The sequence below is a fragment of the Athene noctua genome, chromosome 2, assembly GCF_965140245.1.
Source record: "Athene noctua chromosome 2, bAthNoc1.hap1.1, whole genome shotgun sequence".
Lineage (NCBI taxonomy): Eukaryota > Metazoa > Chordata > Aves > Strigiformes > Strigidae > Athene > Athene noctua.
This window is the reverse complement of record NC_134038.1, coordinates 44,276,876-44,303,591: the sequence shown is the minus strand read 5'-3', so window position 1 is coordinate 44,303,591 and position 26,716 is coordinate 44,276,876. Positions and strand designations below refer to the sequence as shown.

The following is a 26,716-nucleotide window of genomic DNA, read 5'->3' as shown; positions in this document are numbered from 1 at the left end:
ATGTTAAGAATATTTCCATTAAAACTCAAAGAAAGTTTTACTGGGTTCCTTATATGAAGTAGCTCAATAGAAATAAATACTGATATTTAAGTGTTGATGTATATTTCAGTTTTAGAAGTGTATTGGGAAGGAGTGGGGGAGAAAGAAGTCTGAAGAGACAAGAAATAAAAATAATTTACCTATGAAATAACCAATTTATAAGTAAGGAACTGAAAATATATTATGTTCCTATGTCCATTTAGAAACCAATTTTGAATTGCTTTAGACACCAATGAGCTACCAATTTCTCCTATACAGCTTGGTATTAACCATAACAACAAAAAGAATTTTGTGTTTGTCTTGTACAACACCATGTTTTCTTCAATTTAATTTTACTGACATGACAAGAGATCAAGAATTTAATTCAGAAAATCTGCAAAGATGTTTAGAAGACTTTACAATAAAACTCAGAACACACTGGTCAAACTACACTGAAATACTTTTTGCGCACTTCATTGACATTCTGAATTAAAAAATCCCTTCACAAAAATATGCTTTCAGATGTCTTAGAATCCTTTCTTTTGCATGGTTATTAGGTACAGGTTTTAATGTGGAATGGAAAGTGTGTGAAAAAAATTTGCAATTTCATACCTGAGTATGCAGCAAGAGCAAATTATACAGTAAATTCTAATCCTATCCCAGACAGAAAAATGGCAGCTCCTACTGGAGAAAACTATCAGACACTTCTGCTATGAAATGTAACTTGCAACTGCACAGATATCTAGGAGTTTGCTAGGAACTGATAGCACCCGTCACTTAAAGTGAGATCTCCATGGCCAGTCCAACCAATAAACTACGAAAGGATGTGTCTGTTAGCCATACACACAATAATTTTTTTTAAGACTTAAGGTTGTGACCTGCTAGCAAGGATAAACTGTGGATAAATAAAAGAAGGATTCACAGCACAGGAATCAAGGGAACTCTGTCACTACATTCTTTTTCCTTCCATAGGTATTGACTATTTTTTGAATGTTTAAGACAATGGCTGTTTGTATTTCCAGTTGCTAGGCAGAACCTTACAAAAATGACAGGTGCAGTTTTCCAGAAACAATCTCAAAGTTATTTCTAACACTCCTAATTATGCTTAACGTACAGGCATATTTACATTCTTGTAAACTGGCCTTCAATCTACTGTTCTTGAAAGACTAAGCCATGGCACCACTGAAATTAACTCTTCCTACCCCAAGCCTGGATGGTCTGCATTCTTTTGGAAGAAGTCTTTTTCTCTCCAGTCCTGTAAATCTTTTCCATGAGAAGACTGCTAAATTGAGGTACCTCTGAAAGGTTATCGGGTTACCCATTTGCCACTTGCCTTAAGACCTTTTTGATATTAATAAAACCCACATTTTTAGATTTTAACAAACTTAACATTAGTAAGTTTTTCTTATTTTTTTTGTAAGAGTTAAAAGACCCATTGCATAAATACTTACCAATCTTTGATTTAATCTCTTATTTTCCTCTTCTTTCAACTGCAAGGTCTGAAAGAAAATCTTATCTCATTAACTAATACAACTTATACAGTATAAACATTTTTTTAAAAGTTTTAGTATGACCAGAGCCACCCTACTTATAAAATATACATATTTATTACAGTCTTCAGTTTTAAAACAGTATCAAAACATCTTTTGAGCAAAGACATGTAAAAAAAATTTGAAGTCTAGAAATTACCATAGTGCTATTAAACCCACCCTGTTAAGCTATGCTTAGCTCCATACTCATCCTTCTCAAGTTAGAAAAAACATTTCACTGGTAGAACAACAAAAGAAATGTAATATGTTACTTTTTTACAGCTTCTACTTGTGACAAATCCTTTGTAAGCAGATGACAAAATAAACCATGTGAGTGCTCCTAGTCAGAAACATCCAGCCACTTGCATCATACAATGCCACAATCCATTAACAGAAAACATTCATGGTCTCTAATTGATCACAGATTTTAGTCTAAGTGATCCTAGAAAGCTGAAAACTAAAATTTTTTTTTTTTTTTTTCTTTTTCTTTTTCTTTCTTCCTTTAAGGTCAACTTTGAAAAGGCAAGCAAAAAAGGCAACTTGGAATGGAGTGAGATATGACCGGTTAGTTAAAAATTACTAGAATGTGAAATATTCCAGTGTAACTACAAAGGGTTAATTATAGCTTTTACAAAGAATAACAACTTTCATTTCATTAAAAAGGTTCAGTTACTCACTGTACATTGAAACCTATCGTGAAAACAAAAGTTGTAACAGAAGTGAAAATTTAGGGTATATATTTGAGATAAGTGGGGGGATGATGTGTAAGCTTACAATTCTAGCTTGTAGGAACATGACAATTACTTCAGAAAATTATAATTTTAAGCACATAACTGCTATTTCACTTTTTACTGATGTAATATTGCGAAGATTATAATACACCCAAGTAAAATTAAAATGATCTAAGGAATAGCAGCCTAAGAGGAGCAATTACACATTTCCAAAAGGAACAGATAAATCAATTCTTAATTCCTGTCCAGCTGCTCTGGATGCCTTAATTTGAAAAAGTAATCAAAACAGGGGTTTTTTTGCTATAGGAATTCCCTAATGACCTGTCACTCCTAGTGAATTATTACACCTGACTCATTCATACTGAAGCCTACATAAACAGAATAAACAAACTTTAAACAAGGCCAAGTACAAAGGTATTAAATATTTATTAATAAAAATTTATTTTTAATTACTTCAACGAATTATACTGATCTAAATAGAGTACAATGAAAAGCCATTCCCTAGAATATTTATAAGCCTTACAGTTACTATATTGCATCAGGGTATACAACTGACCACAGCACAACTTCACACATACGTATTTATAAGTACTTAGTTGTAATGCTTAACCTCACAAGCTACTCACTCTTTCCAATAACATTATCCTCTGTTTTTCTTCAGACATATGGACATTTTCACTAAAGAAAGGGAAAAAAAAAAAAAGGCTAGGTTAAAAATGAAATTTTTTTCCTGATCAAAAATTATCTTCTTCCTGCTCTCCCGATCTTCACTCAGTGATGTGTGCCATGCATTTGCTAACACAGAGGGAACAGCACAGAAAGCTACCTTAAGAATGACTGTCAACATTTCTGGCAGGTTTGGGGGGATTTTTTTTTTTTTTTTTTTTACTTTAAACCCAAGGAGCTTCTTCATTGTAACAAGTGAAGTTTCAGTCACTGATTAGTTTATAAAGTTACATGGGGCCATTTCTACATATTTTCCATTATTTTCAAAACATTAGATGAAAGATTCAGCTCCAAATGCTTTGGCAGTTAACTCTTGATAGTATGATTCGGCTCTACAATGTCCTATTTTCCTAATCTTTGTAGTTTAAAGGCTCTCTGCCCTGAGACTCTCTGTTAGAGACACACTAATGTGAACTTGCTAGTTGCCTGTTTATATGTGAGATAAACTGAGAACTGGGGCACAATAAGATAATGTTAACAGCCTAATAAGAAGTTTCATAAGAATACAGAGAGTAATTCCCAATACAATTAAAATACATTTTTAAAGGCAGGTTAATAAGGAAGAAACAATGTATTCTGCAGTCTAAACTGATTTGGTTGGGAAAAGAAAATGGACATGATTTTGGACGTATAGTCCATTCATCCAGTCTGACAAAACATGAATCCAAGCAAGATACCAAATTAGAAATAATGAATTATAATTAAGCCATGCTAATCATCACTTCAGTTAAAAGGTTGTTTAGCTCTTATGTTATAGGAACAAGTCGACAGAAAACTGTAATAATTCCTTCTTATTTATTACCTAACTTTTAGTATATTGAGCCAAAATTTTTTGTTCTTCAGTTTAGCTTTTCAAGTTTTTTTATAAATCTGTCTTGAAAGGTTCAGACTAGAATGAAAGAAATTTTGAGAAATATTTCTCCTTCTAAAGATAGGGTATTTCAGTGTTTTATTGATTACTGGTCCAAGTTCAGTTTCGTAAGCAGCAACTGTTTTAATCCTTGCTTCCACAGTTATTTAATGCACTGGGTATATTATTCCGGGTTAGGCAGCATCAGTTGTTTATGCATGCTGATTAAAGTGAATGTAAGTATATCTAACAATTCTGCTTTTGCTTCTCTGGCAAAACCTCATTCTACCTGTGTGAACCCCAGCCAGGTTCATTACTTCTGTGAGAAAGAAAAAATATTCTGGGATTGTTCATAAAGGTAGTGGCACAGAAGTGAGAAAATGCCTAAAATGCAATTGCTTAATGGTCTTCTACAAAGATTCTAGGTAAGAGGGTAGCAAACAAGAGCTTACAGTCAGTTATTCTGCTTCCCTTTCAACAACAGTGAAAATCTGTAAGTTGTATCAAGTGGGTGATTTAAAGATGCAGCCAATTTCTTCAGGTAAGTGTTCTTAATGAGTAAAGACAAACTTTTAATCATATTAGGGATATAATTAAATTCATCTGGGATTCTAAATTTTTTCCATGCAAATGAACACTACATTACACTGTACTTATTCTGAAGCATAAGTCAGATATACTTTGAGAAGCCTCAGAAATACAAGCATATGAACTTTTGTTTTATTTAAAATAAGATGACAAGATCTGTCTTCCCAAAACATCTCATTGCGCTGAGGTAAACAGAACAAAGCAGGCTTGCTGTTCATTCAGAGTAACATGACGCAGCGTGTGATATATGCCACCTTCAGAAATCATGGGAGTCTATGGGAGGATGAGAACAGAGGAAATCTGACAATCATAACTGATGTATTAAAAGATTAAGAAAAACTACTGCAGGTGTAAAAACATAAAAGAAAACATTCTATGTGACTGCTAATACTTAGAAGTGCCTTCCAGTTTGCATCCAATTTCTTTAGACACGGTAGAAAAGGATCTTAAAATTAGTATTCGTAGTATAAGAGAATTAAAACAATGCAATCTTCTACCACAAGGAGATATGAAGTATTAGCGTGAAGAACAGTTCTCATTAATTAGTAAAAAATACTAAGTGTTGACTATTTCAATTCTCTTAGCTTGCTATAACAGAAACATACTCATACTGTAGATTTAAAAAAATTTTTTCCCTGATTTCTATATGGAATTAAAACACAATTGGAATGCCCTGGACAGAACTTTTTCACCTTTTTTTCCTGAACTCTCCCCCAGTAAATCTATTCTGAATGAATTCTCATACTGCAATAACCTACCAGCTGAGAATCTTCTAATGATGAGTCCTGTTTTAATGCACACGTATCATGTGTACATTAAAATGATACATGATATGTGTATCAAAGTACATGAGAGAATATGCTCACTTTAAGACAATTTTTAAGCCTAACATTCTACATTTGTGAGAAATTTACAAAAATGGTTCACAAAATTGAAACAAATTTAGGATTTTTGCATGCATCATCATGATTTCTTCTCCTGGAGCAACAGACAATCTTTACTATTCAAAAACCTTTACAAAAATATTTTAGGTATGTTTAAAGTGACAGTCAAGGTTCTGAACTTGATGTACCTTTTCATGGCAGTCAGTATTGAAAAAACAGAAAATACATCCGCAGTAGGCTGGACTCCTGACAGCAACCAAAAGGACAAATTTGTACCAGTCAGAATTATTTAAGTTCAGAGAACTTCATAGTCATGTACTGAGACCAGGTCACAGTCCACTAGCGTTACAAATAGACTCTTAAATTACTAGGCAAGGCGTTATATGCCAAAGTTGATGAATGCAAAAACCTGCAGAAATTCCCTCTGATCTCTTATAATCACCTCAGTATTTCAAGCACAGCTTTAGACACCTACCTGCAAAGTAGCCCCTGCTTAATTAAACCTCCGTAAAAAAACCGTGATAAAACAGTTAAATGCATGCAATATCAGTATGTTATTTGAATCTGTTGTAAATCCAGATTATCAACCAGTTCCAAACACAGAACCAATTTTAAACAACAAGTTTAGTTTGAAGTACTTAAGTTGCTTGCCCTAGCTGTTCTCCTCCAGTACAGGTTTAAATCATTGCATTTTTTTCCCAGTTCCATCCCTGCCTTAGCAGTACATCACAGCTGGCAGTACTGATTATTCAGAAGTTATACAAACAAAGGGATGCTGAATACCTGTCCTTCTGTCCAATAATACAATATATCAATCCATCAAGGCCACTTAATCAGCCTGAGTCCCATTACTTGTTTGGAACCCTTAGAATTCAGCCTAATTTCTACCAAGCATACCTATCACCCCTTCCTCTTTATCAAGGAATGTTATTTTGCTATCTTACAGCAGGCAAGTACACTAACAATTATAAAGTTTTTTTGTTTTTAAATAAGAGCCAGGCACTGTTCAGAAGATACGCCAATAACATGCAGCCACCCAGCTCTTTCACCATTACAACTGTTCTTCTCCTGTTTGACTTACATTTGATATACTCAGGTCTATTTTTTCATCTTATAATTGTGGGGCCAAGTTTCAGCTTTATGTTGCATACTTAAGTTACCAAAAAATCGCACATTTCTGATGATTGTGACATCACAATTGTACACATACATTTAAAAGAATAAGAACATCAAAGGGAAAAGGAGTGTTAAACATGATCATTTTAACTTCACAACATCCAACAGTACACATTTAAAGAATGAGAGCATGTTTTGTTTATTTTGGCTACAATGCCTCATACTTACTGCACAGCCATCATACTGGTTTCCATCGTGGAGTCCATTCTCCCTTCAGCTGCAATGTCAGAAACCAATCTGTCTGTGTCAGTGGGAATATCAGCTGCGCAGGCTCCACAAGCTTCTGAAGCTGCTGCTGAGTAGGTTGATGGAGAAAAATTACTACTTTTCAGTTTATTAACTTCTTCTTCAAGCTTTTTCTTCTCTTCAAGTAAGCGAGCTCGATCTTCAGAAAGTGTTTCAATCAAATCTATGACAAAAATAAATAAAAATTCTTTTACTAACAGCAGCAATAAGGATCAAAAGCAATCTTTAGTGAATGGAATTTTCCAATTAGAAAAGATGAACACTTCTTCAAAACATTGCTTACCCTTATCCTTTTCCTGCTGTTGTGTAAGCACTTTTAATTTGTCACTAAGGTCATTAATTATGTTTTCTTTTTTCATTTTCTCTCTTGCCAGAACAGTGTTAAAGTTGGTCTGAAAACAGAAAAAAGTATTATTGAAATAAGAAAAGTACTGTATAAACATAATGCAAAATACATCACTAGAACAAAAAAAGTACAAAAGATACCACGCATTTCAGTTTCCTAAATTATAATTAAACAAGGAATGAAGATTGTTTATGTATTACTTTGGTGAAGCAATAACACATCTGTACATTTTTTTTGAAGTTTCTCTAAAAATTTAAAATTTGTATCCCTCTGCTTCCCCCAAGCCCTATATACACATGTAGTATAATTATAAAGAAATCATCAAAAAACAGTATTTGTAAGCTGCCATTTTTTTAGACACAGTACTTTATATTCCAGTTAATGGATGACAGTTGCACATTTTATATTAAAAACAATTACTCTAAGGATTGAGACAAAGCTGCACTGCATCAAGATATGTTACATGTAATGAAAAAGAAAAATAACATTATTAAACTAGAATAATATACTAGAATCTGAATTAAAAATACATTTTGAGTCATGCATTAATTCCTCAGTGAACAATTACTTAATGCATAAATAATACAGGAATCCTGGCTAATAGCTTGAACAACTGAACATAAAAGAGGATAGCATATCCTTCAGTATCAGTCTGACAAATCTTTCTGCTTTTCAATCCTCATACTAATCATTATGCCCTCACCCCTTCTACTCATAAGGTTATGCTGAGGAGACAGACAAAAATTACTAACAGCCATCTATAAAAATGGTATTTTAAATTACAAATTCACTTTTTTAGTGATTTTTAAGATCTAGCCTTGACCTATATCTATCACCTCTCAGTAAAATTTAAGCTATTTGGCAGTCTACACACTTTTCCATATAGTGCGCAGTGGCCTTTGCTATATGTCTGTGCAACGAAACTATCACACACCACAAGCACAAGTAACACCTCTAAGATAACTGAGAAAAAAAAAAAAAAATGGTATCAGGGTGAGGTTAAACACCCATAATATTCAAGGATCAGCAGAGCAAGTCCAGTAAGCTTTCAGCACTGACTGATACACTGTCTTTTTTGAGGTGTGGGTTTTTTTCTTTTCTTGTTTGATTTTTTTAATAGAACATTCCATTTTCCACTGCAATTTACTCTTAACACCTCAGAACCTTCCCTTCCTCACTCTCCTGCCCAAATGAAAAATATTATTAGATAATGAGGAAAATGGCATATTAAGGCATATTCTGATGGAAAAAGAAAACTTATGAATACCAATGTAATGTATTAAATATTCCTATTAGATTTACTATGTAAGGCTCACTTCAGTATTAATGTCTGCAGTCCAAAATTTTCAAAAATATTCCTTTCTTTATAACTGACTGTGATCTTCTGCTCTCTGCACCAAGTGATTCATAGTGCTCATTCACCAAGCTGTCCGACCCCTACACTGCCTCTTCATCCTTTGTTGATCCAAACATAGCTATGGTGCTTAAGTTCTTTTTAAGTAGAGGTGCTTAAAACAGAAAATTCTGTCTTAGTGTTTAAATGCAACAAAGCAGTAGATAATAGCTGTTACTAACAGAGGTTTAATTTAAGAACTGAACATCTATAAAATCTGATTCAATAAGTTTTGAAAGGAAAAACTGTGTGGATACAGATATAATTATTAATCCAGTGCAATATGATTTTGTATCAAGGTGTGGAATATATAGTGTTTCTAAGTATATTAAGTAAAATACATTTGCTTCGAACTTCAAACACCACCCGCTCAGGCTAATAAAGTCTAAAATTCATTAAGTAGCATACCAAATCCATTACTATTTCAAATAATTAACTTTGTGCTGTCCACAAATATTGTGTTGTTAAACTATACTTAAGCAGTATCTTTCTGGACTTAAGCAAAAAAAAGTCACAAAATAACAAAAAATTCATCTGGATTGCCCAGTTCACAGTTACTTAAGGGGGGTGGGGGTTTGTTGTTGGTTTGTTTTTTATTTTTTTCCTAATGCACTGATTTAGAAGGTGCAAGTGTTACATAGCAAAAAACCCCAAACAATACTGTAACTTCAAACCAGCAAAAGAACACATAATTGTCATGAGAGCAAAAGTAATATAAAAAAAGTCAGCTTTACCTGCTGTTCTGCAGTGAGCGATATTCTGATGTTCTGCATTTCTTCATTCTTTCTTTTCTCCTGTTCTTCAAGTTGCTCTAAGAACTTCATTTTTTCTTCTTGAAGCTTCTCTTGAAGTTCAGCAACCAAGACTGATTCAACAGATGATACAGTGGGAGGACTTAAAAGAAAATGTTTAGACTTTAAATTTGCAGCATATACAGTCCCAGAACACATGAAATGAGCAAACACAAAAAGTCAGAACTTCACTGAGACATCTTTCCTGCAATATTTAATAACTATGGTATAGTATAAATCTTTACTAATCTTCAATACCACTTTTTCATCATGAGCATCTCACCAAATTCTTACTCTTGGGCATTCTGTTTTTTAGTGTACTACACTATCTCTAATTTTGAAGCTTTGTTGACAGGGGAGATATTTATTTTCACTTTTCAAACATAACAGAAGGTGTGAAAAGTAGTAAAGAGAGGAGCAATGATGATCAACTCCCTGAAGATTCTCGGTATGACAAAATGCAATTATCACATAATTAAAGCAATAAGCAATAAATCTGATGCTGACAAATACAGACATGAAGCTCAAAACTCTGGGTTGCAGACACAGAACTAATGGTCATCAAGAAAGGGAAAGCATCAACAGTCATTGAGACAGGAAGGATAACAACCTTCAAATGGTTCTTTAAACAACCTCATATAGGCCAAATATTTTCCATCACTGAACCAAAAGGATTAACTACACTCTTCGGTGTTTTTGCTTGAGTTATCAAGAACCATCAGTGAAAAAAAATGGGATAGAGAAATCACTTTGTTGAGCAACGTTAGTGAAAAATGTATTTTAAGTTTCTATTGTTCCTCTACACCAGAATCATAGTTAACATAAAGAAAACCCCCCAAACCTAACTTTTTATCTACATACACGTGTCACTGGTCTTCTCTAGTCTGAGCAGCCTGGAGGTATGGTCTCCTGACATTAGGTAGGTTGTACTGAAAGCAAAACATTATGTGCTAATATATTAACACTCACAAGCAGAAATCCTAATGCTAAAAACACTCCAAGAATTCTTCCTGCTTCATAACATAAAGCTTCTCTGTTAAGATGAAAGGCTGCAGAACCTCAGAGACACTAGAAAGATTCAGCATGGAGAGTATGAAGGAAAACTGAATGTCAGGGGAGGCAGGGAACCTAAAATTCTGATTCCTGCGTACTGGATGGGAGTTTGGACATCCATTAAATGACCAGTCCCAGTCATTTCTACAGAGTTTTTGCTATGATCCAGTACATAACCATCTACCTCTGTTTCTGCCATCAATTCCCCCTATCAAGTTAAGAAAGCACAGGATAAGTCTGAGAAGTGTAAAGAAGTATGCCTGCACCTTACTTTATAAGCAACAAAATTTCACTCATGTCATTCCAGGTTATCTAAATGTTAAGTTAATACATCAGCCTAAACCCAAAGCTGTTAGCTGCACTAAACCAAAGCCAGTGTCATCTGTGTCTCAGAAAGGCTGCCTGTACTACTGATTGCAAATGACAGGCAAGTAAAGGATATCATTATTCTGCAAAGGATGTTAGCAAATTACAAGTTTCTAAACTTTGCCACTGTACCAGGTACTGCCTTACACATTTAATCTGCAAATGTCTCAACAACTACAAGGAATAGTGACAATGCCTAACTCTTTTTTAGTGTTTTCAAGGTAACAAAAGCACACTTCAGATTGGGGTTCCCTTGCAAGTAAACACTGTAACTATTCTAAGATGACAAAGGATGTAGAAACAATACCACCGTTTTACCACGTGGGCATATACTGAAGATACAAACTATTCTGCAGTAGCTAAGCATTCAAAAAGTCTTAAGAAGTTGTAAATAAAAGAGCTCTGAAAGACAACTGAAGTTCTTAGAGTGGCAAAACAACCTTTGACATTCCACAAATCAGAAGTAAAAGAAGCAGAGAACAAAGCAAGTCATAAGACACCAAGGCAAAACTTTTTTCTGCCACTAAGAAAATGTTTTTATGCTCGATAAAACTTAGATTTATTTCTAAATTAAGCCTAGCTGTGAGAGAGCACATGCTCTACAGAAAAGCTTCACTACTGATGGCCATCTGATAGAAGTGGCTGGACAATACCAAGAAGGCTGGAAGACGCCAAAGCTGTAATTCAGCTTTCAAAGCAGTCAGAATTCCTGATATATTTTTAACATTCTTCACAATGTTAGAAATCTTCTAACTAATCAGCAAACTGCTTAACAAAGAAAGTCATTAAAGAAATTGTGTTTTTCAGTTAATCTTGGCTAGTACATACTACATACAGTAGAAAGATTAAGGGTTACAAATGCCTTGCAGTTTTATCTTTCCTAATCATAATGACTTGAGTTTCAGGTACATAACAACCAGAATACATTCATTTTCATATGTTGGTAATGCATGGGTCACAAACATTTCTTTGTAACTTCTAAATATTTTTGTTAGTTTTAATGTAAGTTCAAAAACTAAATTCCTGATACCAACGAAACATTTGGATCAAATTTAACAATTCACCCCCTTGTCTGTGCCTTCTGGAGAGCTAATGTAACACTGATCTTGCAGAAAAGGACATTTGTCTGACAAGAATATAGGCACATGTCACATTAAAGTTGGTTTCTACCATTACAAGTTAACTACTAAACAAAAACCGAGTGAGGATAACAAGTCAACCTGAAGTACTGACATAGTCTGGGGTTTTAGGAACTCAAGAACCAAACAGCTAGACAGTGACTTTGAAATATTAAGACAGATTCACTTAACATATACACCCTCTGGAAATAAAACACAGTATTTCTTTATTCCTAGAGAAAAAAACCCTACGTAGATTAAAGGCATAAACAGGAGCCACAGGAGGCAATACATATTTTAACTTCACACTGAAAATTCAATTACTTGACAGAACTTATAACAAACTACTAACACTCCTTCAGATTGATGCAGATAGTATTCTTTGAAACACAAACTGGATAAAACAGATAGTAATGTATAAGAATATACACAGCTGTGCTCAGAAGTTGTTCACATTTAAGTGTCAATGGCAGAATTTTAAGAAGTCTGATGACACAGCTATATCTTTTTTTGGTGTGTCAAGTTTTTAAAACTTCAACAGTGCATTAATACATATAAAAGGAAAAGAACAGAGTTTATCTTTTTACTCCTCATTTCACTGTATTTCATTAAGAGAATATTTTGTTCAATTAAGAAGGGCAGTTCTTATTTTCATAATATCCCAGTCTTAATTCAATTATCTTGAAATATTTTTGTGTACACTGACATAGAAGACACAAACACTGATACAGCATATAATGATGGATATGTTCGCTTATCAAAATCCTGAGGTAATGGGACTGGAGTGGAGAATTCAAGTGAAACAGATCCAGGTTTCCCTTGCAGTAAGTGAATTGTGCACACATGTTGGGACTCTGTAACCTCCCCTCTCCTTCCTTTTTTTTTTAACATTACATTGGTATTTGCAAGTTAAATGTTAACTGAAGTCTGTATTCATGTTCTGCAGTACTCTTTTAGCTTTTATACACATTCTATCCTTTTTAGTCTTTTCCTATTTCGCATACTTGGTATATCACAATATCTAGAAAAAAAAAATGCTCTACTTAGGTATCACACAAACAAGATCTATCTGCTGTATTTCTCCACAGAAGACCATCATGACAAATTCTAGTATTTCAAAATAGAATACTATTCCTAAGCAGTAGTCACATAGAAAGATTCTACTATTTCCATTCCATAACACCATAATCTACTCTGCTGACAGGCATTATGAACTAGTAAACAGGGTAAGATACAAGAAGTCTGAAAGAGTAATTCTAGGCACTTATGGCAAGGGAAATATATTTTTAAAATGGAAGAACATGGCAGAAATTAACAATGAAAAACAACATTAGGATATTCTTTAAAATTGTTGCCCACGTGTTTCATTAAAAACCTCAAAGTGAAGACCTCGAAATACGTAACTGTGGCAGCTAAAGTCAATGGAAGTCCAGGTAGCCATGGGACAGTTCTCAATAGATCATATCTATCTATCTCTCCTCACACTTTTTCATGCCACCATTAGCACCAACAAGAGTGTACACTTAGCCAACCAGAAGAAGTTATAAGATTAAAAGCTAGCCACTGTATGCTAACACAGTGCTAATACCAGAGCAAAGGATGGGAAACGAGAGAGAGGCTGAGACCATCAAAATTGGAATTTCAAGCAAAATGCTACTGTGGAAACACTCCTTCAACATAACATTACAAGGCTGAAATATGAAACCTTCATTGCTGTCTGGAAATAGTGCTGTATAAGATATTTTACAGTCTTTGAGATTAACTACAAACAGGAATATCATTACATATAAAATGGAAGTAACCTGAAACTTGAATATAGAGACCAAGGTAAACACTATTACAAGTCCATAGAAGTTTTACTTAGTACATAGTATACCACATTAATTACTTTAAAATGCTAGGAAAACACAGTAACTTAATTCTTACAGTACCTCTGATTTACTTGCATCTCAAGTTGCTGTATTTTTTCCAAAAGCCCTTTTTCAGCAGCTTCCCTCTGTAATTCAAACTCTTTACAAGCAGTTTGTACTGCATCCTCTTTTTCACAATTGAGCTTCTGAATGAGCAACTGCCTGTCTTGTTCTTGGTTAGATACTAACAGTTCTTTCTCTTCCTTAAGCTTATGGATAATAGCTTCATACTTTTCCTGCTGCTCACAGAGAGACAATTTTTCTGTTTTTTCCTTTTCTAAGGCATTTGCTTCCAACTCTAACTTACGCTGTAGTTCTGTTATTTGCTCTGAAAGTCTTTTTTCTGCCTCAGAAGTTTTTTGATGAAGAAGTGTTACTTTATTTAGTTCAGTTCTAAGCAAATTTGATTCTTCTTCATATCTGTCTACTAGCTCAGAAATGCACTGATCTTTCTCAATTGTCATCAGAGTCCTTAGTTCTGATAAGCCTACTTGATATTCATCACTGCTAATTTGTATTTTATTGTTTAATTTATCTATCTCCTTTTTTAGGCTTTCAGTTTCCTTATCTATCTGAGATTTTAAGGTCTCTTGCTGCTGGTTTCTGCTTTCTTCCAAAAGAAGCTTCATTTCATCAGTTTCTGCCTCTTTCAGGGCAAGTTCAACTTCTAATTTGCACCTCAAATCAGACAGATCTGAAACCTTGAGTTGTAACTCTTCTAGTTGTTGTTGTTTCTCCTGCACAACTACTGCATGAGATTCCTGCATTTGTTCAAGTCTATGCTGATTCTCTGTTTTTAATTTATCTAAACAGTCCTTGTGCTCAGCTAGCACCTTCTCAAATTCCTGTAAATGCCTGGCTTGTAGGTTGTTTTCCAGTTCCTTTAAATGGCTTTGCTCTAAACTCTCGAGTTCTGCCCTCAGGAGTTGTAGTTTTTCATTGTTTTCAACATGAAGTTTTTTCAAGTCTTCAAGTACTATCTCACGTGACTGTCTCAGTTCCTTAATTTCACAATTTTGTGTCTCCATTTGGCATTCCAATTCAAGTAATTTCTGGTCTTTTTCATTCTGAAGGCATACTACAGCTTCTTTCTCATTTTTCACAATTGCAAATTCATCATTCTTATTCTGAAGAACTTCCTCAAGGCCTAATAAGTCACCTTTTAACTTTTTAATCTTCTTTTTATTTTCTTCACCATCCTCCAATAATTTATTAATTTTAGTTTCATACTCACTTTTCAAAGACTGTAATTCTTTTTGATGTTTATCTTTTAGTGTTTTTTCAAGTGAAAGTTTTACCTTCTCAATAGTATTTACTATCTCTAATGAAGTGCATTTTAAAGAATTAGAAAAGTCACACTGTTCTCTTTGTACAAGTGTTCTAAAGTGGCAAAGATCTTCTTTTATACCTCTTAAATGTACCTTTGAGTCTTGGGCAATAACCCTACACTTCTCCATGCAAACATTGAGAGATGCATTTTCTACTGAAACGTCCTTTACACGAGAATTTGTATCTTGCATACGTCTACTGTCTATTGCATTGATAACTGAAGAATAAAGAGATTCCACCATCATTTCTGGACTTTGTGGATCACTTATTACATTAGGAGATACTGGATTTTCCTCTATTACAAATTCATTTACTGCTGACATAAAGTCAGATTCTGGACTCTCTGCTAATGAATCCAAGTCTAGTGATCCTTGCTTAAGAGCTTGCTCCAAATTTGGATGGGCAATAGTTTCAAAATCAAATGTATGAGCATCGATGCTGTCGGGAGACAATTCTTCTAATGGAGCTGGGGGACACACAGGAGGACACAGGGGACCCTGAAGACTGAGTGATGGAGGAGTTCTTGAAGAGGTAGCAATTGCAGTTCCTGTTGTACTTTCCATCCTTGGTGTGGTAGCAGATTGTGGCGATGCTTGACTATTGGAGGCCTACAAGTTATAAAATATAAAACAAACACTTAACAAAATGATAGGCAAAACCGATAGTATTTTAAATTGATTAAAATTACCAGGCAAAACAGAACTTAAAAAGTCAGCCTTATCTATAACAGTCCAAAATATGTACAACTAAAATTTAAGTAAAAATTACAGAAATTCAGAAAATTTCAAAAGAGCACCATTAGTAAGTACATAAGTATTAACTGTGCATATATCCAAAAGTCCTACATAGATCACATAACTGTATTTGAAAGGACTGAAACATACATTTGGATGATACAAAAAACTGAAGTAACCCAGTCAGAAATACACTTTGTTTTCTAACAGCCTATTGATTTCAGCTTTCAGTTATTACGAAAATTTTTATTTTATTATTTCTAATACTGCTATTAACAATCAGTGTAAACCAGCCACTATTAATATATTAAACTAGGAAGGTTTACAAAAAGCTTCACTATCAATACAACAAAACCTACTAACATATTAAAAACATGCGTGAGAATTGTTCTGCTTGTGGAAGTGTAGAAGTAGTACAGTATAATGAAAGGCACATTCTAATTAAAAGCAACATTCTGACTTTTCAGAATGCAGGATATCACAGCCTGAGTAGTATTTTTTTCCCCCTCTGTGCTGCTCCCACTGCTTCCAATTTCTGTCATTTTACCTCTAGACCTTGGATACCACCAAATCCAATTCTGTAGGACCAGATCCATCAATATTCAGCTGAAAAGCTAACAAAATAATCACCCATAAGCATCCATGAGTAACAGCAGCTTGTAAACCAATACAGAGATTAAGTAAAGCTTCTCCACCTTCACAGAACTGTTCTCAAGTAATTCTGATCAATTCCAATGCTTTTGATTTTTAAAAGGCTAAAAATCAATCTTCCAATTAATTGTGGTTAGATAATATGTTTAAATCTCATTATCACCACTTCCTGTTCATTACTATATGAATTATAAAGCAAGATCTCACGTGCATATTCTGCTGTAAAGTGTAAATTCATGAAGTGTTTGAAAACCAATCTTTGCTATTTCATTGACCTTCTACTTTTCTATACTGACATGGAATATATACTTTAAGTGAATTCAGCTGAAGTTTGATTTATCACAGCTATAATATTTTAACTGCAAGTCAAGTTACAGGCACTTATTCCTACGTACCTGCAATTCAGTAAAGCACCATTCTGAAGCGCTTTAAAAAAAATAATCAACCTCAGCAAGTCCTTAGAGACCGCAAACAGACTGTGTGCTATGATTTTCAAGCTTTCTGTATTATGACTGAAACTCAATTTGTCTTACAGTATATCTAAAAGATTATGCTTCAGATAGTTTTTATCTTTGCTATTTAATAGATGTAACATAATAAATTTATTGCTTGACAGAGTAAGTGAAGTGTGTATTAAAGTCCTCTTCACACCTAGATGAACTAGGAACAAATGAACAACCTGTTGTATATTATACTATTAACTCTTAAACACAACAGGGAATATAGAAGCTATAATGACAACAATAATACCATCTGCAGATTTTTAGAACAAAAATATAAACCTTAAGCTTCAGCAAGTGCAACACACATCCCAGTGGAGCCAAAAAGCAATGCACAGCTTCATTATCCATCAAGGATGCACCCCTGAATAAGTTTGTTAAGAGGATGGATAGGGGAGCAATTTTTTGTAAGGAACTTACAGTGAAATACACACAGTTAAAATACATAAGGAGAGTATCTGTGACATGTAAGATGAAGAGGTATGAGTAGGATCATTAGGATCACAAACTGGAAAAGACATTTTCTGAATGGATCAGTGTTCTGAAAGATCTCAGAGGCAATGTCTGTAACACCATAGCCCAACCATTACCTTGCTTTTCCATCCTTCATCCTTGAACGATTTGGTTGGTCTTACTCATCTGAGGAATGTGACTATCTTGAAAAGAAACTTTTCCTAAAGACTCATGGGAATATTTGCAGTAAATGATTTCCACAAGATGTTCTGCCTCAAAGTGCTGGGACTTTCACCAGAAGAGAATGGTGCTCTTCTCCAAAAAGCCAACACTGCCTCCAGCTCATAATCTTGATGATCCTGCTCATACCTCTTTTCCAAACCAACCACACTGCCTCTATGTATTTAAACTGGGTGTCTGGTGTTCTTCAGTATGTTAGCTTTAATTGAAGAAACTTTTGCTAACCATTGAACTCAGCTACTTGACTGGCGAGAGTAAGTGGAGCTGGGCAATAAAAGGTCAGCAACAGATCTCCAAAAAAATCCAGAAGTGACAGGTATTAGACTGCTGATGTATAAATAGCTGATTTTTGTTTTTGCAGTCCTTTCCAAATGGCTGTTACCCAAAAAGGGACCCTATTCTTCTCCATACCACATAGCTGTTCTCTTAATGGAGATTTAGTAAGACTAACTGAATTCTGAACTGAGATTCAGGAAGAATCTGTTTGCAGCTTTGACACTCATCTGTGTAGCAGAGCTGTATTTCCATCTCACCTTTCCATTTATATGAAAGTAAATCATATAATGATTTTGAAATCCAGTGATGAAACTCCACTACAAGAAAAGTTATGCCCATTATATACACAATAACGTCTTCAATCAAAAATGAACACAGGACATGAGAGAAAACTTAAACAGAAATGCTCTTTTTGTTAAAGGTACTGTTAGTCCAGGTTTAAGCATTTTCTTTAGGTTTAATTTCAGCTTGCTGTTTATCTAAGAAAACTTAGAAATGTTGAAGGATGCAGTATATGCTGATACATGCCTGGATTCAAAGCATATGCTTTAAGTAACATTTAACACTGATAAACCAGAGCTTTAACAGAAATAAAAGCTAGCATCACAGATGTCAGTAAGCAAATGCTAAAAAAACCCTTCAAAGGCTTTGTATATTAGAAGGCCCTACAGAAAGCCACATGCAAATGAAGGATGTTATCTACTTTTGGCACCCCTGTGAAATCATTCTAGAAGGTAAAGAGTAATGATACAGCATGAAGAAGAAAACAAATATAATTGTCACTGTGTGGAACACTACTCTACTGAGCTTGTTTTCTTCATGACCCAGGGCTGTAACAAACTTCTTGCCTCTGCAGGGGCTGCTGTGAGCTGGGTCTCTAATTAGAGTACCAGAGTCCTGTCTAGTGAAGAATTAGAACCTCACATTTTAAGCAGGTGAAACTATATGGAAGACTTTGTTTACTGTTGCCAATTTCCCTAAGAAGCTGATGCCTGACATCTAGTCTATTTACAATCTACTGGCAGAAACGTATGCATATGTCATACACTGTAATTCCTGTGACAAAGGAAAAGGAGTCAAGAGCAAACAAGAAAAAATAGAAAGCAGAGACAGAGAAGCAGAATTAATTTTTAAGTTCTCAGGTGTTGCTGGATTACACGCTTTGTTCTAATTACATTGCTACGATAAACATAGTCAGGGAAATGGACAATTCTTGGAAGGATTACAAACAGTGTTTGAATTTTGAACTTAACTAGAACAAATGGTAGATTCATAATTTAATTTTAAAAGCCAGCTTCTCTTACAGGAAAAACTTTTAATATCAAAGGATTGCATATATTAGTCACCTACTACCTGTGGAAAAGACACCTTAATCATCTTATCTGACTCCTACGGGCAACCTTAACTTTCTCTAACATCTTTAACCCAATCACCGATCTGCTTAAACTCTGTATTACGCAAAAGAGGGCACAACAATATATTTGGTGTGAGACCATTAAATTACAAAGAATAAGCAGAAAGCTTTATAAAGGAAACCAAATTTCAAAGTAGTGGCAAATTAAACAAAAATCCACAATGTTCTTTAATTACTCCGATGTCATATTAAAAAAAGAGAAATCTATCAGAGCAGCATATCATCATTAATATTCTGTGAACTTGAAAGCTGAAACAGTAAGAGTTACGAGGATGCTTAAAAAGGAATGCTACTAACATCCCCAGTAAGGTATTAGATCTCCTTTCTAACTTGCTCTTTGCTCACTTGTCTGCAGCCACAGCTTTTCTCTTCTGCCTAAAGCAACTATCAAAAGACCATCTGCCATGGCTGATGCAGTAGGATGAACTCCCGCCTGACCCAGCCAGAGCTGAACTGCTGCACCACCAACAAGTCAGGGCAACTATCCCAGTCCAATTTAAAAGAACCAGTCTTCTGCTGCCACTTATATGGAAAGGGAGGCTGAAGTTGAATGTACCTCCTTGGGAGAGTACAAGAGCAACATTCTGCTGTATGGGCAACACTGCACGCCTGCACAGTCATCACCAGCTCTGCACAAAGTTGGGATGGTATCTCACAGTTCAACAACAGAATGTGTAGGTGCATGAAGCTGTAGGCATCTTCAGGACTATTATTAAATGTTTATGCATCCTTCTAATTATAAACTGTAAATTCCCAGCAATACTAAGGATAAGAAATGAACATTTATAAATTATTTCACTAATTCCATTAAAAAAACCCACAGGCAAAAGTAGTGTAATTTAAAAAACACTTCTAGATCATCTGCAGAACAAAGCAACACAGAGAAAGACCCAGTATTTTTCATTAAGCAATAACAAGAGCACTGTCACTGAGAAGCAAAAATCTGACAGATCTGTTTGCTTCAATTCCAAAAAAGAGTTTGAATGAATCATTGAAATTACACACAGAGATGGGCATTTTCAAGATGACATCATGAATGGCCCAGCTCTGACTGTGCAATGCAATTTACTCTAAGGAAAGAGACAATTATCCTAATCTGTCTAAGCACTTGACATTTCTGAGTCAGCCAAGAATCCAAACTGGTCAAAGCACAGCAGAAGAGTGGGAAGAACAGATTCTCCTGATTTGGCAATCATCTTTTTTGTGCAGCCAGATACTGATAAAAATTTCTCAGATAATGAAGTCTGAACCAAAAAGGGCAAACCATCAAGACTTGAACAAGTGAGGCACCTTTCCTGTTTATTTTTCTATTGTTATTACGTATATTTTGAATTAAAAGTTACTTCTCTTGATTTATTTCATACTCTTCTGATATTGCAAGCGTTAGCAAAAAATTAATTTGTTAGAACACCTGTCATTATCCCAGTGAGATAAATTTCAGGATGCTTCAAGTTGTGGGTGGACTTCTATATTTCAGAGCACGGTCTGTTGGAAGAGCACGTTCAGTAACTCCCAGATACCACAAAATCTACACCACTCCTAGCCATTCATTGGCTAGTACAGCGGTCAGGCCCTAACACTCTTGTTCTTAATGGCCATTCATATAAAAACCAATCTTCATAAAGAGACAAAAGAACTAAGAAATTTCATAACAACAGACCTTTCCTATATTACAGAACAAAGAGCATCTCAGATCTTGTATTTTGCATAAATGAAAGACTTCCAGTAAATCTCTTTTTCAAGTCCCAGAGGAATAAGATCAAGGACTTCATGTCACCTGGTTTAAGAAGGAATTTACTAATTCAAAATTGGACGTGCCCATAACCTTGGCAGTTACAGAAGATGCTTCTAGTCAGCAAACTGCATACAAACACACCGTAGATGATAACATGGAGTCCCATGGAAATGACACCTTTTTTCTATAGCAACACTGCTAAAGAAAGCTAGTTTGAAGCAGTCAACTTCACATGAAATTTTAAGCATTGCTAAATTCACCCAGAGTTTCACTGGGACAGGCTACAGTCAGAAGCTAAAAGGATTTTGTTTGGTATATTATGAAGGTTAGAGGCTTGAATGTACAGCAGCAGTCAAAATTGACTGGCAGAATCAGGGTTTCTAGGCAAAGAATCTGCTTGACAGGCAGAGTGAAACTAGCAAGAAATCTTTTTGCCATCTGTTCCTTCTATACTCCAGCAAAAATACTGCATATATTTCCTCCCTTCCCCAAAAAGTAGGACTGCAACAAAGGAGTAGGTGATACATCAATATTCAGGCTAATGGGGGCAACCAACCAAGGCCCTAAATTCTCCTTCTCTTTGTTCCAGAAGGACTTAAGCTATGCAAAAATCTAAAGAAGTAACAACAGCTTCATTAAGTACACACTAAAGTGACAAAGGCAAAATGCACACATTGTGCACACAGAAGCTTTAGAAAATGGCAGAGAACAGAAATAATAACCGAATAATTTACTTCTACAGTTTCTGTGGAATATAAGCATGTGTTAAATATTTAGAAGATATTCAGTATCTTTTAACTGTTCTCTACATAGACTTACTTTATTAGCTGAAGAGCTGAAAACTCTTCAGAATATTTACTAATATGTGATTAGAAAGGAAACATGCCGTTACAAGATCAACTAAACTTTACATCTGGAAAAACAAAGTTTCTTTCTGAAGTGGTTGATAAAACAATGTTATGAAAATATTCTAATAGAGTACTTTCTTTTCTTGGTAAAGAAAAACAAAAATACCTTTTGTTCATTCAGCAGGTCTGTAATGGTTTGTGACATTTCATCCAAACTCTGTGCTGCCTTTACCAGGTTATGTAGAGCACGTACATGCTGGTGAAGAGGTTCAAAGTCACAAAGTATGGGAACCCTTGAAAACAGTATAGGATTAAATACTTTTTTCCACATTGTTAATCTAATATTCAAATAAATTATGTGTATAATCCAACAGGACTAAGCTTCCCACTGTATAAGGTTTGTATTTTCATTTAATCTATTTTACATACATGGAAAATCCACTAAGACCACCTGGTATTTGTGTTTTAAATTAAGAATATGAAACCATTTAAGGAGCAGATAAACACAATGATGGGTAAGTAATGTATCAGTCTTCCCTTCTGAGGAAAACATTTACCAGTAGTACCTAGAGTTAGAATAACGGTAACAGAAGAGAACTGATACTGATTAGATCTGTAATTGAAGTACTTAAGTTTGCAAATGACTCTATTCTCTGCAGTTAGATTTTCTCCAATCCAGCTCTACCTTTGAAGTAGCTATTAATTCTCTAATTTTTTTTTAGTGATAGGTAACCCAAATTAAAAGACTGAGTAATGTGTCATGATCACATTGCAAGTGTTACAAGATAAGCTTCTGACTGCAAGTTTTCTAAACCTCTGGAAAAACAACATGTAATTTTTCTTGAGAGTCTGTACAACCATAATTTTTTATTTCTTCAATAACAGCTCCACTGAAACCGTGAAACAGGAGTTTATTTAGACTAACAATGTAAGAAAAACAGATTACACTTCAATGTATTTTGCATTCTCTATTGAATACAGGGCGAGTGGTATTAAGAGTATTTTTGTAGAATTAAGATTTCAATAACTGCTCAAATATACAATTTCAGAAGACTGAAACATTGCAAGTAAACAGAAGCATCATTTTAATCATGCAGCTCACAGGTTCAGTGCAGATAGAAAAGGACTTTGTGCTGGGTCTCAGTTTGCCTATTGCTTGCTCTTTAGATGTTAAATGAAAATACCAAAGAAACTACTGCTCTAAAGTTTCTTCTGAAGTTCAGTGTCTACCAAGCTGTGTGTGACAGCTTTGCCCATTCGAGTTTAAAATCACCATCACCATCAGTATTTCCACCAAATGTAATCCTGAGCCCAGAAACCATGCCGAACGTGACATAATCCCACCTCTATTGCCATCAAGTGGAAAACTGTGTCACTACAATTCGGAACATCTAAAACAGTTTGGTTAGTGATTGGTTTCCTGACAATAGCAAGGCAAAAGACTCCCTGAACTCAAGACTCCCTGAACTGAGTCCAAACTTCCTGAGAAGGTTGCAAAATTCTCAAACTCAAAAACCAGGCAAACATCAGCAATATGATACTATACTTTGCATTTTTTTCCTTTGCAGAATCACTGCAGGGCAAGTCTGAGCATAACAAGAGAAACTAAAATGGTGCATCACCTCTATCAAGATCTAGGGCAAATCCACTGTCAAGCAGACTAAGATCACAACAGTTATTGTTAATTCCAGCTGCAATACCATAAGGATGTCCAGGAATTCTGAATTAAAAAGAAAGCCTGGACAAAATACAGGTGAAAACCACAGTGAATTCAGCTCCTGCACTGCACCAGTAACAGGTATCAGGCTGATACTGTTGGTGAACCTGACAGATGACAGTGGAGTATACTCCTTTCGGATTTACTTTATCCTTTGCAAGACTGTGCCCTTGGGGCTAAAAAAAACTCAAAAAGGAATCTCAGCAAATCTCTCACCGCAGATCTCTTCTAGGAGCAGCATATTATTGTTGTTATGCTGATAGACAGATCATCTTCTAGACAGAACTTTACGCAGAACTTGCTACTGCCTAGTTCTTGTCCATTACCTTGGATGGCATTTCTCTATCAGATTGCTACAGGTTTAAGACGTATGAGTTTGAAAGCTCACTCTAACACTCAACTTTTCCAGAAAGACTTCTCCAAGTTCTAGATAAGAAACTAATCCTGTTAAGTTACCTTGAGACAAAACAGTAGGTTTCCTGCCTAGATTTACATGTCTGCCTCATTGTTGGAAGATAAGAAACATGGAAGTAGAGCTTCTGCTTGAAATGATAGATTTCCACAGAGAGCAAAGGCACTTAGAGAACACACTTTTTAGTAAAATCTGTCTGTCAGAGAAAAACCAGTAACTGAATACAGGATCTCTATGATCTCATGCTGGGCTAAAGACATTTATTTTATTTCCTCCAGAATACCACTCAAAGAGAAAACAGGGAAAAAAAAAAAATAAATTCTGATCTGACAAAACATGAAGTTATTAATTTATTTCAGTTTAAAACTGACAACAATTTTTGGGGGGTTTTGGCTATGAAGCAGTTCAGAGGAACATCCAGCATCCTTTACATCTCAATACAGAATACATGTAAGTGTTCAAATCATCTGAGCCTGAGTACAGGAAGCATATAGATAATATGTGTATGCATTAAGTCACTGAAGAACACTGCTTATGAATTAATCAGTTCAAAAAAGTTATTGTCTGTTCTTTACAAAAAATGAACTGGGGTGGGACTGAAGGGGGTAGAACCAGAGAGAAGCTATTTCTATAATATAAAGTTTTAAAAAGTGCTTTACCTGAGTAATGGCTGTACTTCCGAAGGACAAAAAGACTGCAAAAACTGCAAATCACTTAATGAGATATCTGGAAGCTCACTGTCAAATCGGCGAGGTTTTCGTGTCTGTATTAAGGAGAAATTAATTTACACGTTGTTTAGATAAGTAATATCAAGATAACCAAGGAAGGATTAAAAAGAGCTTAATTGGTAACATAGAAAAGTTGGTGTTAAACTGATCTCTCGCTCAAAAGATTTCCTACTTTTTTTTTGAAGGAACCATGTCTGGCTCCAGCCTCCCAAAAAAAAAAAAAAAAAAAGAATAATTTACATCTGTAATCACTTAACTCCATCCATAGCGCCTTGGGCAGGAGTAGAGGATGTCAGCTGATAGGGACCTACAACAATTATCTAGTCCAACTTCCTCCCTATTATCAAGCTTCATAAACATTAAGGATGTGTTTAAAAAGTTAAGGGATAAGAGATGGCACTGAAGTTTTATTTATTGTGCTGCTAAACATATGGTCAACTATTAGTTTGGTATTCATAACACTGAGATGAACAGCATTCTTATCTTACAAGTATTCTTTAAAAACAAAAGCTGCAGAGAAGCTGAAAAGGTTAAACGAGGCAGAGTGAGATGGCAACATTAGAATCAGGGAGAGTTATCCTACTATTAACCAAGCTGTATGAAATCAAAGTCAACAGATAATTCTTGATTACAGCTACACTTTTTCACCCCTTCATGTTATCATCCAAAAATGCTTTTTCACTCATCCAGTGATTATAGGAAAACATGAAAACCTTTTACTTGCTTTTACCATCCAATTAATTTTACGTCTCTTTTTCAGAAGAGAGGATCAGATAATCAAATTACCTGGCTTTTTTTTTCTGATCATGAATAGCAATTTTTTGTGCAATACCACAGACTCCTTGTTAAAAAGGAGTATCAAGTTGACATTTCCTCTCCCACCACACTGCAAGTTATGAACCAATGTCAGTATGTGTAACTTGAATAGCAAAGAACACCAGCTCCAAGCTTTTTCATCCGTGTCAGAGCAACGGGACTGGCATAAGCTTAATTCATTCAAGCTCTAAGTTCTTAAGTTATCAAAGTACTGTTTATAAAAATAAAATAAAAACTAAAAATATATTGAGTACATACACAAAAGGATGGAGGCCATGAGTCAAGTCCTCTAAACAAACGATTCCTTAGAAAAGATTTCCCTGAGCAAAGAAAAAAAATGGTTATTTAAAAGTCATAAATGCAACACACAAACAATGCCACAAGCAGTTTAAACAGCTGAACTGAATTTGAAAGCATTACTAACTATACCATTTCTTGACAGCATAAAAACTGCAAGTGACCACAGCACTTTACGCAAAACCCACCATCCAAGTAGAACTTTTCACTTCACTGAAGTCTCTTTTTGCTTAGTGTTCCCCCCTGCAAGTCTCAACATCCTTTCAGATTTCCATTGTAATTTTGCTAATCTCCTTTCCAAAATTTTGATAACCTTTTCCTCAGTTTTCTTATTTTAGAAGTTCATTCAGAATGTAAGTTGCAGGCTTTGCGGGGAAAAAAAAATAATCAGAATTCTTTTACCAGCAATGTTTTTAACAGAAGATAAAGTACTTACTGAACAGTTTACCAAAAGATTCCCTTTTTGCCTTTTCCGCTTCATACAGGTGTTTCCCGTCTTTTATTAAAGCACCTGCCCACTGTGGAAGGGAAAATATATAGTTAATTGTTAATTTACACATTAACACAAAGATTTGGTCTTGAAGTTTTACTTACCTCCCTGTAGTGTTTTATGAACATTTTTCTCCTCACAACCTCAACAACAGCTAGACAGTACATTTGAGGAACAGTACTGAGAGCCTCTACAACCTTGACCCTTTCTAGGAGCTCTGTTACAAGACGAAGCAACGCTTGTAGTTTCTCTCCATCTTGGTCAGCATGAAGCATTACAAAACAACACCACCTACAAAAGTAGGTTACACTTTAGAAGACAACTTAGTCATCTTTTTTGCATTTAAATTTC

General features: G+C 35.0%; 1 protein-coding gene across 2 annotated transcripts in view; it reads right to left on the bottom strand.

Moving 5' to 3' along the window:
• The window catches only part of RB1CC1 (RB1 inducible coiled-coil 1), a 76,626-nt gene that overhangs the window by 8,709 nt on the left and 41,201 nt on the right, over nucleotides 1-26,716 (bottom strand). For both annotated transcript variants that reach the window (XM_074898961.1, XM_074898962.1), the window contains exons 10-20: nucleotides 26,470-26,656; nucleotides 26,312-26,393; nucleotides 25,837-25,898; nucleotides 24,694-24,797; nucleotides 22,072-22,198; nucleotides 13,747-15,662; nucleotides 9,222-9,381; nucleotides 7,032-7,140; nucleotides 6,671-6,911; nucleotides 2,905-2,956; nucleotides 1,470-1,517 (exon numbers count right to left, since the gene is read on the bottom strand). In XM_074898961.1, the coding sequence (XP_074755062.1) occupies nucleotides 1,470-1,517; nucleotides 2,905-2,956; nucleotides 6,671-6,911; nucleotides 7,032-7,140; nucleotides 9,222-9,381; nucleotides 13,747-15,662; nucleotides 22,072-22,198; nucleotides 24,694-24,797; nucleotides 25,837-25,898; nucleotides 26,312-26,393; nucleotides 26,470-26,656 (3,088 nt within the window). The remainder of the gene's footprint in view (nucleotides 1-1,469; nucleotides 1,518-2,904; nucleotides 2,957-6,670; nucleotides 6,912-7,031; nucleotides 7,141-9,221; nucleotides 9,382-13,746; nucleotides 15,663-22,071; nucleotides 22,199-24,693; nucleotides 24,798-25,836; nucleotides 25,899-26,311; nucleotides 26,394-26,469; nucleotides 26,657-26,716) is intronic.